An 11,805-nucleotide genomic window follows, 5' to 3' on the forward strand; every position below is an offset into this window, starting at 1 on the left:
GGGATGCAGTGGAACACCAGGGCCAGGTGATGGTTGATGACCATCCCCAGCCCTCACCTTTCTGCCAGCTCAGTGAGCAGCTGGCTCCTGCGGTGGTGGCACAGCTGTTCACTTTCCTCTCTGGTCACTTTTCCAACACCTAAATTGTATCTGCTGCCCACGAAGTCAAATCAAGAGGTTTGCAAGCCCCATTATTTGCCCCATTGACTGGCAGAGGAGGTGGTGTGACACCCCTCTGGGTTTTTGAGGAGTTACCTCAGCACAGGCAACACTCGTGCAGCGACAGGAATAGCTGTTGAGGCAAGGTAGCATCCTGGGGACCACCTGGTGTGGGTGCTACATGCTGGGATGGTTTTTCTCACTGCTTGCTTGCTGTTACTTAGAAAACCTTCCCCAGTTTGTGCCCCGGTGTGTGGCCACATACGCACATACTAAAAAATCTTTTAGGAGCTTTTGTTCCTTATTTCATTTAATTATTTTAACCAAAACCAGCTCGGTCCCTAGACATTTCTTTTGGCTGTGGCCCAGCTCACCTTTTGTCTCTTATCTGCTTGATCTTGGTGTTTTCCTTCATGTTACTCCTTCAAGGGATTCTTGTGCAGCCCCAGCCTCGGCCGCCCTGCACCCACCAACCCAGCTCTGGCCACCAGGGCCTGGGCTGGGGGGACAAGGATATCCCATTAATCCGCTTCTGCCTGAAATATGGTGGGTTTTCCAGCTGGGCCATGTGGGAGAGGTGGGAGGAGGGGACCTCTGAGGCCAGTGGGCACAGCCTTTTTGGTACCTCCACGCTTGGACCCTGCAGCAGCCGGTGCCTCCCGTCACCCTTACCCACGTGGGGCCGATGGTTTTGCCCGCGGTGCCGTGCCCACCGGCCCGCTCTGCAGAAGGGCAGGGGTCCACCAAATGTCTCTGCCTTCAGAAAGCTATTAGCTCTGAATGAAAATAGCCACCAGTGTCTCGGAGGTGGGGAGCAGGAGCACCCTGAGCTCTGTCCCACAGCATGGGCTGCAGAAAGGTTTCCTGCCCGTCTTACGCATGCCCCAGAGCCAGCTGGGTGTAAAAATCCGCTTCTCAGCCTGGCAGGAGCAGCCCCATCCTCCAGCACTCCCAGTACAGGGGCAGCGCTGGGGCTCAGTCCCCTGGGGCTGCGTCTGCCATGGGGTAAGGCCCGAGATTTTCAAAGTGCCGCTCAGAGACGCCTGTCCTGGCCAGGGCAGGAAGCGCAGGCATCCCAGGGCTGGAGCAGAAACGTCGTAAAATCCTTTATACCTGCTATATATACCGGTGTCCCTGCTATATATACCTGTATCCTGTATATATACCGGTATCCCTGCTATATATACCTGCATTCCTGGCCTTTGTACCTGCTTCCACCTCAGCTCGCATTTTAAACTTTTTAATTTAAATTTAACATTTAAATTAAAGGCAGCACCAGCCGTGCGGCGGGGGCAGGTACCGGGTCAGCGCAAAGCCAAGGGGACAAGAGGGTGAGCGCTGGGAGAAGCGCTTCGGGCTCGCCCAGGGCGGGCAGGGACGGGGCAGGCGCCGCACCGCTGCCGCACGGGGCCCACGCGGGCTGCAGGCGGGACGGCTCCGGGGGGACAAGCGCTCCGGGGGGACAAGCGCTCCCGGTGTCACGCCGCCGCCGCCCCGGCTCGGCGCTGCCTTTCTGCGCCCGGTGGCCCCAGCCCCCCGCCCTCGCGCAGCGCGGGACGCGCCGGGGTAGCGGTAGCGCGCGGCGGGGTGCGTGCACCTGCTGGCAGCGGGCGGGGCCGGGCTCGCGCGCACCACCCCGCAGGGCCGCGTGCCGTGAGGGCCGCGTGCCGTGAGGGCCCCGCGCGGGGCGGGGGCGGGGACGCGCCGCGGGGGGGCGGGCGGCTGCAGGGACCCGGGGGGCGTGGCGAGCCTTGCGCATGTTCTTCGCCGACGTCACAATAGCGGCTGGCCGGAGCCCCTGCCCGGTCCCAGCCGATCGGCGCTGGTTTGAGCTGGTGCGTTGCCATAGCGACGCCGGCTGCCCTATATATAGGAGCGCCGCGGCGGTGGCGAAGCTTTGTCAGCCGCGGCGTCCCGCTCGCTCCGCCAGCCCCGCTCCTCCTCAGGCGGCAGGGCGCCTCCCGCCCGGCTCCTCGCACCGCGCCCGGCTCGCAGGGGGAGGAGGCGGCTCGGAGCGAGGGGATCGGCTGCCGCCGGGGCTTGACAGCAGCTGCCACCGCTGCCTGAGGCGAGGTGAGGCGGGTGGCGCGGCGCGCCGGGCCGCGGCGCGGGCGGAAGGAAGGGGCCGGGGCGCGCGGCGGAAGCCGGCCGGCGCGGGGCCACGTGTCTCCGGGGCCGCTGCCAAAGCGGCGCCGGCTCGTGCCGCCGGGCACGGGGCCTCCCTGCGCAACCGGGGCGTTCCCGGCCCCGGCGGGGCGGGCTGGGGGCAGAAGGCAGGCCCCGGGCGGCTGCGAGCGGCCCGGCCCGGCTCGCCCGAGGCGGCGGCGCGTCCCGGGAGCAGGGGAGGGGGCGGCCCCGCCGGGCTGTTCGCGGAGTGGGGAGGGAGAGGCAGGTGCGGGGCGGGAGCGCGGCCCGGGGCGCCTCTCCTCGCCCTTGGCCGGGCGGCGGGGGTCACCGCCACGTCCCCGAGAGCGGCGGGGTAGGCTGCCGGGTGAGGTAGACGTCAATGAAGCCGTTAGCCAGGGGAGAACCGAAACGCCACCTCGGGAAGCCCCGGTAGCGTTCGGTGGCACAGCCCCAGCCGCCCGGGCCCCGTATGCGTCCGCCGGGAGGAGGGCGGCCCGCCGCTCCTTGCCCCGTAGCGCTCGGCAGCCATCTGCGGCCCTGGGGTCAGGAGCGCCTCGGGCAGCCGTTCTGGGCGCAGCTTTGCTGTGAGTGCCGAGCCTACAGGCGTGACTCAGCTGTGCCTAAATACAGCTGCTGAATAAGGGAATGTTCTGGAGAAGAACTTCCAAATGAATCCACATTGCCGTTCTTCTGGGAAGGTGCAGACCCTTTGCACGCAGTCCAAATAGAAATGTACACAGGGAGGCAGGCTACAGTTTGCATCTATGTGAGCGTGTTCTGTCTGTATTCTGTGTAATTAAGCTGTAGTTAAAATTGTGCAATAAGCTGGGGATGGAAACCTTGCAAGAACTTCATAACAAAGTCTGCTGTGGCGGGCAAAAGTAACTCCCCATTTAGAGGTCGATAGGAAAAGTGCAGCTTTGCAGAGAAGAGGGTAAATGAAATTCTTCCTGATGGTATTCAGTTTGCTTAACCCACAGCTAGAGTGGTTAAGAGAAGTTAACGAAGTCCCTGAACTGCTTTGTGCAAAACTGCACTGTCTTGTTGAAATTGGCCTGCCATAAGATGCAGCTTCCCGAGAAGTTGTTTGGTTTGCTGTTTCTTAAGGTCCTTTCAAAGAGGCTTTTAAGAGAAGACTTTAATCCGGCTTCTGGGAGAATTAACACTGCATGTGAATGAGAGCGAGGGGAAGATGAGGCTTGGTGGATTGCTGGGGTTTATTTCATTAGAGTTAAAGCTTAATCTAGCTTGCATCTCAAATCTAGTTTGATGAGTGAGAAATGATCAAAAGGTGAGGTAGTTCTTGACACTGGCGTTCAGGTCACAGTTCTTGACACAGGTTCGGGTGCCCTGTGTGGCTGAAGGCTGAAATGAAGGTGTATAAAAACTGACTTTGAAAAGTCATTCAGTAGTAAACTTTCATTCTATACACTGTGTATACTAGAATCTATTAATGATGGTCTTCGAACCTCATTAATCTGTAACAGGTATAAAACATGTTATTCTTCACACAGCTTATAGCTAGCCTTTTTGAAAACAGAAGGAACAGTGATGTAACTAGATGATGTTAGTGAACAATTTAAGGGTTTGCATAATCTGCAGTCTGAATCTGTATGACTAGGTTGAGTGCAAAAAATGCTGAGAGAAGGAAGAGAGCTGGACCCGGTTACATGAAACCATATCTTCCCCGTGACTCACTTGCAATGCTGAGGTCTCTAAAAGGTAGCGCACACTTCTGCTTGAATTAACAGCTTAATGGAGTAGACTGTCATTCTCTATTTGGACTACTCACTTTGCCGTGGTCTTCATAGGTCTTGGGTGGCAGGAGAGTGCTTTTGTTCTTTAGTTCTGGTTCTCAAGGGACCTTCTACTTGGCTGGTAGATTTCTGTTAACAATGAAGATTTGTTAGGGACTTCTGTAAAGTCCTGTTACAAAGTGTTAATTGGGATCCATGTTAAGGCTTTGTCTGCAGATCAAGTTAACCACTCTTTTCAGTGTGTATCTGCCACTCCTGACAGCTGAGCTTTTCTTTTCATGAAATCTGGAGGTCATGGGTAGAACAGGGAAGCTGTAACCACCAACAGAGCAACTTGGTCTCATGGATGGTTTGTGTATAGTCTGAACTGCAGTGAGAAGCCAGGTATTGAACTGGCTTGGACCTAGTGAGAGTTGTTGCTGAGAAGTCAGTTAACATCCTCAGATTTGGTCTGTAGTTACAGGTAAGTCCTTTTCCCAGAAACTGGTGAGCTACGATAGTGCTTAGAAGTTGATTAAAAAAAAAAACCCAAAAGAACCGCCACCACCACAAAACTAACAAGTAAAGTGATAAGTAGATTTAAACTGGCACTAGCCATAATAGTGTAACAGCTTTCATGTGGAGGTGAAGGAAAAGACAGCAGAAACTTCCAGGGACTTAGACTAAAAGTATCTGACAGTATTATTTTTTTTTTCCCCTTGAATAGGTTGAGTACATCATACAGTTGCTGAACAGAGAAGAACTTGCCTTCAGACTAGCAAGATTTTGTGGAGTGCCTCCTTGGTTCTAATTAAATCTGAACTGTCATCTAGGTAAGCTCCTAACCTATGCCACTACTGGTGGTCGCTGTAGAAACTGTAAATTGTATGACCACGATGTAGTGGTCATATAACTATGTGAACTTCAGTGACTGCAAACTGTATGAATTTAAATGAAGTAATGAATGGTGGGGTGTGTTTTTTATCAACAGTTTGTACTTAAATCCTTAAACGTAAATCTGAAATCTTGGAAATCATGAATAGCTTCAGCAACGAAGAATTTGAATTCACCTTCCTTGACGAAGGCTTTACTGCCAAGGATATCCTTGACCAAAAAATAAATGAAGTGTCATCTTCTGTAAGTATGATAAGAAAATCACTGCATTTCATGACAGTACAAATTTTTTTGTATAAATTTATACAAATTTGTTCCATTTGTTATAACTCTGTATAAATTTATACAAGTTGTCTTTGCAGATCTTCTGCAAGGCAATCTCCTCCTCAGATGCTTACCTCTAGGCTTAACCTGTTTGTATCCATTGTTTGTAACTCTAAAGTGTGTATTTGTTCTAGGATGATAAAGATGCCTTCTATGTTGCTGACCTCGGGGATATTGTAAAGAAACACATGCGATGGCATAAAGCCCTTCCTCGAGTAACCCCCTTCTATGCTGTAAAATGTAATGACAGCAAAGCTGTAGTGAAGACACTTGCTGTTCTCGGCGCAGGATTTGATTGCGCCAGTAAGGTAATATCCTGACTGTGTTCTGATCTGAGACGTTGGTGTATGTTCAGCTTTACAAGGTGTGTTCATGTAAAATTAAGCATTACCAAATGGTGTTGCTTTTTGTTGTGATTAGTTTGATCCATTTAAGAATACCTTTTACAAGTGTAATCTGGTCTTTTTTCAGACGGAAATACAGCTGGTGCAGAGCATTGGTGTACCTCCTGAGCGAATAATATATGCAAATCCCTGCAAACAAGTATCTCAAATCAAACATGCTGCCAGCAGTGGTGTACAGATGATGACATTTGATAGTGAAGTAGAGCTAATGAAAGTTGCAAGGGCCCATCCAAAAGCCAAGTAAGTTATGCTAATTATTCTATAATTCTTGCTTGCGTTCCCAAGTTATGGAAACATCTGCTGTTATCTGAAAGCTGTTCTTTCTTAGTTAAGACGGGCTGCAAAATTACGGGAAAATGAACATAATTTAGCCAGCAGAATCTAATCCTGTGTAGCTTTATCCTGTGGCACATTAGGAACAGACAGACAGGAAAGCTTGTATGTTTTAAGCTCAGTCTGATTTTAAGGTCACACCTGCCTGATAATGATGTGTTTTATACTAGAACCTAAACCCTTGTTTTTCCTGTTTCTAGGTTAGTCTTGCGCATTACAACTGATGATTCCAAAGCAGTTTGTCGCCTGAGTGTTAAATTTGGAGCTACACTTAAGACTAGCCGGCTGCTTCTGGAGCGTGCAAAAGAACTTGACCTTGCCATCATTGGAGTTAGGTGAGTTTGATAATGTCAAAATACAAAATACATTAAATATTATCATCTTTATCATATTAAATAAAATACCTTTAAATGGTCTACCTGACTAGAGATGCCTTTGCATGTGGAGACTTAAGTTCGGTATAAACTTCTCAAATAACTTGCCAAATAGCAACTGATACAGTGTTTCTCTTTGTAGTTTCCATGTTGGAAGTGGATGTACAGACCCAGAGACCTTTGTCCAAGCAATTTCTGATGCCCGTTGTGTGTTTGATATGGGAGTAAGTCTAGTTCTACTTTCTCTAGAATTACTGCTCAACTGTTGTGGCAAAACAATCATGTATACAACTGTTAGGGGGTTAAAAGCTAGCTAAAGTAACTAATTTCAAGTTGGAGTTTGAGGTCATGATAGCTTGCATTGATCAGTTCTGCAAAGTTCATCTACAGATGCACTGAAATCAGCAGCTCCAAATCAAGTGGCTATTATTTGAAAATGAAGAGTTAGCTTTGTACCAATTATTAGTGAAATTACTTTATTGGTTTAGCGTAGAAAGTAATGTAAACTAAGAACTGCTTTCTTGACAGTGTTGCTGTTAATTTCATTTTAGGCTGAACTTGGCTTCAGTATGTATCTGCTTGATATTGGTGGTGGCTTCCCTGGCTCTGAAGATGTCAAGCTTAAATTTGAAGAGGTATAGCTTTGCTAAGACCTTGTCAAGTTGTGGAGTCTTTTGTTGATCTGGATTAAACAAAACCTACTTGTATGCGGACACGCAAGAAGATTTGTCTGCTTGGTCAGAAATTCAATTCAGAGGAAAAGAGGAATTAACCTGAAAACAGGAAATTGGATGAACCCATTAGATACATAACTAGATGTCTGCATAAACATGCAGAGATATCAGATTTGTAAAGCAGGTTTTAATTGCAGGCTTGATTCTTACTGGCATAGACTTCTTCCAGTTGATGCTGAACTTCAGACTATCTAGATTGGCAGTGCTCCCAAATAGGGTGAAAAGGTAGTCCTGAACCCATATTTGCCTGGGTGGCAGCAAACCAGACCTAGTTTAGATCTGATCTAGTTTAGAACTAGCTTTTGGATCATTTTTTAATTGTTCAGTGCTCTTCTGTCTATTTTCACACAGAAGCAGTTCTGCTTTCAGAAGAGATGAAGTGGCTGGGTATTTAGCAGGACTTCCACTTAGAGCAGTGCTATCAGAGCACCTGCCAGTCTAATGTACTGTGGCGGTAAATGATGTTAGGTATTTACACAAGGAGACAGCAAATAAGTTACATAAAGTTAATTTTCTGCTAATAATCTGGGCTGATGTTTTCTCCCCTGTAGTACCTCTTAATGAGGGCTGGCTTCTCACAGTGCAGTATTGGCTCACATGAAGCGTCAAGAGCAAATGATGTCATTGGGCTTTGTGGCATAACACAGTAATGCTGTGGTTGGCAGCAGCTTAATCACGGATAACTATCAGAACTTGGAAAGAGGTTTCACGAAGGCAGCTGAATTTCAGGGGTGATGACAAAGCCTTCCGTATTAAGATCCTGTGAGATGACTTCTCTAGGATGCAGTGTGCTGGGCAATACTGAGTGATGGACAGAACTACAAGTGGACTAGAAATCAAAACTGAGGTGTAGGTACTTGCAGGGCATTAGTACTGGTTTAACGATGCTAGGAGGGGTGATTTCCTTTAGACTCAAACATGAGCTGTTTGGTCACTTAAGTTGCAAGTGATGCCTGCTTTCGGTGCTTTGTACAAACTTAATAGCAAACAAAACTTTGAATGGGAAAATAAAGCAAAAGCAATCAATGCAGATTACAGTATGCTAATAGCTATTGCATAATTGACCAGTATGTCATTGTGAGCATGAAAGTCTGACTTCATCTCAGACTTCTAAAATAGCACCTGAGTAACTGCTGAAGTTTAATATTGGCAATTGATTCTTACCTAGATCACAAGTGTAATCAATCCAGCACTGGATAAATATTTCCCTTTGGATTCTGGAATAAATATTATTGCAGAGCCAGGAAGATACTATGTTGCATCGGCATTCACACTGGCAGTCAACATCATTGCCAAAAAAATTGTATTAAAGGAGCAAACAGGTTCTGATGGTATGTCAATCTAGACCTAATCTTGCTTCTAGCCAACTGTGAGGTTCTCGCCAAGCATTCTCTTACTTGTATCTCAACTTCTTCCAGATGAAGATGATGCAAATGACAAAACTCTTATGTATTATGTGAATGATGGAGTCTATGGATCATTCAACTGCATCTTGTATGATCATGCGCATGTTAAACCCGTTCTGCAGAAGGTATGCTCATCCGGAAGCATCGTGCCAGTCATGTAACGGTTGTAGGAGAATCCTAGTCACAGCAGTCACTTCTCAGTTCATTGCTCCTTTCACATTGCCAGAACTTGGCATTTGACTTAATGAAGCATGCAGTGGACATAATTCAAAGCCAAGGGTGGAGAAGGATGTGCAAGCAGCTCTTGCTCCTCTTCTTTGTGAAGTGGAATGTTGCACTAATTATGATATTACTTCTGGAAGCTTTGTTTTGATAGACTAATTATACTCAACTCTCTTCCTCAGCGGCCTAAGCCAGATGACAGCTGCTATTCCTGCAGCATATGGGGACCAACATGTGACGGCCTAGATCGTATTGTTGAGCGTTTTAATATGCCAGAATTGCAGGTCGGTGACTGGATCCTGTTTGAAAACATGGGTGCCTATACTGTTGCAGCAGCTTCTACTTTCAATGGATTCCAGAGGCCAACAATACACTATGTGATGTCAAGACCAGCATGGTTAGTAACAGAGTATCTTGATCCATCAGTGCTTTTGATGCAGATGGCTAGTGAATAGCTCATGTCAGTTGGTTGCCTCTTAACAAATAGGGCCATAGTTTTGGTGCCATAGCTCTTGTAAAACCTCCTTGTGGTGTGGAAGAAAGCAATCCTCTGAAGGTTTTTCCTGTGTGTTTAGAACAATGCTGACACTACTAATTACTCTTCTCTCTGATGTACTCGCTTCCAGGAGAGGTGCTTTTAAAGGGGTGATGTTAGGAGTCTTGTCATTAACCTGGGCTCCTAGCTGTTTTTTCACTCTTGCACGACACAAAAATCATTACAGATTCTTTACAGTTAGCTTCTGTGACCAATAAATAGAGACTAGTCAGTCACAGTTCCAATAGTATACTGTCTTCTAAATTGATAGCTTGCTAAATCCTGACTGCAGGACACAGGAACATTCAATAATGGTGTTTCACAACATGATCTGTCTGTTTATTTGAGAGCTGTTCCTTGGTTTAGGTTGAGCTCTGGCTCATTGCTCAGTGCAGAGTGCTAGATCTTCATGGGAAGTTATTAAACAGGTAAGCAAAGAAAGCAGGACTGCCTCTTGGGTGCAAGGATACTGTGAAACTGCACCTTAAACAGTGGTTTAATGTTGTAACCTGGATCTTGCTCTGTGCAAGACAGGTTAATGGATTGCGTTTTCAGTAAAAGTGGGGTTTCTTGTAAGAGCCCTTGCCTCTGTATTGAAGTCTGTCTCGCTAAACTGGCAGAAAGCATCTGGGCAGGAGTATTACCATAAAGCATGATTAACTTTGATATTTAGTTGCTTTCAAATTTACTGAAAATGGAGGGGAATAACTGCCGTAGAAGAGGAAGCTTCCTCCATTCTTCTACTAGCCTTGCCTCTATAAGCAAGGCTTGTATTGCTTCTTTCCTTAAGGAAACATCTTGTCAACTGAAGCATTTCTCAAACCAAATGAAGCTTTTAGACTTCCCTTAAAACCCCAGACTTGTGTCTAATTGAACTAGAAGTGGCTCTGCAGGAGAATAGCTTTTTCACTATAGCACTGGGTTTCTGTTAAAATGTAGAACTTGGTCTGAGGCATGCTGAGCTTAATTATGCAGACATAACCATCGTCTAAGGCTACGGCCCTCTTTCAGCCCTACATGACCGCCTGTGTTTTCTGCTTTGGCAAGAAGATTGTGTGATACAAACTGGCCCTTAATGAGGGAGGAGGGGGCATGTATCAAGTTATGGTGCAGGTCTTTCTAGCAGAGACAACAGCTCTTTGGAATGTATTCTCCATGTATAAAGGTGTAAACGAAATTTGTGGCTAGATAGCTGAAAGGTATGGAACAAGATGACTATGCATGTCTAAGTAAAAGCTAGTTGTATATGGCAAGCCATGTAGTAGCACAACTTCTCACCTTGTGTTATAGTATAAGATAACTAAGTCCAAAATTACAGTCAACTGAAGTTCTTCTGAGCTTTTCTTGCAGTACGAGACCTATTTGAGTGTGGAAGGAGTTGCATGGCTCTCACTGGTCAGCTACTTTACGTTCTCAGTCTGTCATGCATACTTCTATTTGATTCAGGTTACTCAATGTGAGGCTGTGGGATAAGGGATAATGACATAGGTCTGAAATTCTGAACTATTGAGCACAAAGTCACTAAATCATGTGGTATACAGATGTAGCTACAGATATTTAGGTGCATCTTTGCAGATCTGGATCCTAACCAGAAATGGCAAAAACAACTTGATATTGCCATTTGCCTTAAAGCAGAGACAGCCATAAGTGACCTGCATGGACTCTGTTTTGATTTCCTCCCAGTAATATTGTCTGGATTGCAGATCATGAGTAAAGAGTTAATTTCATGCTCCCTGGCAGTAAAAAAAAAAAAAAGCCAAAAAACCCCCAAACCCACCACCAACAAAAGAAAGTACTTTGCTCACTTTTTTGGCACGTCATTGTGAAACACTTCTTGACCATTATTTTTTTTCTTTCCAGGCAACTAATGCAGCAGATCAAGGAGCAAGGGTTCCTAGCTGAAGTGGAAGAGCAGGATGTTGCTAGTCTGCCATTCTCTTGTGCCTGGGAAAGTGGAATTGAATATCCAGCGACTTGTGCTTCGGCTAGTATTAATGTATAGGTAATACTTAGTAATTTACTGCGAGGTTAGTCATTGAATTTAGGGCATTTGGGGGACCATTAACTTAATTCTTGCTAGAATTTTAAAGCGGTTTTTTTAAAGTTTAGGTTTGGCATAAACACAACAAAAATGACTAGGAGATGGGTCACAATTATCTGTGTTCCTATGGAAACTATTTGAATATTGTTTTATATGGATTTTTATTCCCTTTTCATGTATGCTACTAAAGACTGACCCTCAACTGTCAAACAAGTATTTGTAGCTTGTGTATGGCAGAATGGGCTAAGCTTAGTGTTTTGTGACCTACCTGTTTTAAAATAAAGTATATTGAAATAACTGGTCCTGTGTTTGGTTAAGCCGTAGAAAATTAATCTGTCGTGGATGGCTCTTACAGCATGTATGAAGACAGACCCAGATGCTGTGAGCCCAGAGCTTTATTAATGAATAACACTTGCCATCTCCTCCCCTACCCTTGCCCTTTGAACTTGCTGAAGTGAAGGACCACCTTAATGGGTAGGGAAACTGTCTTTTTTTTGTGTCATTAGAAGAAATTGA

The 11,805-nt window shown here is 46.6% G+C and overlaps 1 protein-coding gene across 5 annotated transcripts; it reads left to right on the forward strand.

The window, feature by feature from the left end:
• Positions 1–1,911: 1,911 nt before the first annotated feature.
• ODC1 (ornithine decarboxylase 1) lies at positions 1,912–11,586 on the forward strand. Of its 5 annotated transcripts, none has more exons than XM_055810728.1 (12): positions 1,912–1,994; positions 4,750–4,855; positions 5,014–5,159; positions 5,375–5,548; positions 5,712–5,884; positions 6,178–6,312; positions 6,494–6,575; positions 6,903–6,986; positions 8,254–8,416; positions 8,504–8,616; positions 8,896–9,110; positions 11,109–11,586. In XM_055810728.1, the coding sequence occupies exons 3-12, from the start codon at positions 5,058–5,060 to the stop codon at positions 11,248–11,250; spliced, it is 1,383 nt and encodes a 460-aa protein (XP_055666703.1). In that variant the 5' UTR covers positions 1,912–1,994; positions 4,750–4,855; positions 5,014–5,057; the 3' UTR covers positions 11,251–11,586. The 5 variants fall into 5 exon arrangements, with proteins under 5 accessions (XP_055666703.1, XP_055666702.1, XP_055666701.1 ...); XM_055810727.1 differs by having other exon boundaries at positions 1,931–2,237; XM_055810726.1 differs by having other exon boundaries at positions 1,931–2,232.
• Positions 11,587–11,805: the final 219 nt, after the last annotated feature.

The sequence above is a fragment of the Falco peregrinus genome, chromosome 7 (genome assembly GCF_023634155.1).
Source record: "Falco peregrinus isolate bFalPer1 chromosome 7, bFalPer1.pri, whole genome shotgun sequence".
NCBI classification, from domain to species: domain Eukaryota; kingdom Metazoa; phylum Chordata; class Aves; order Falconiformes; family Falconidae; genus Falco; species Falco peregrinus.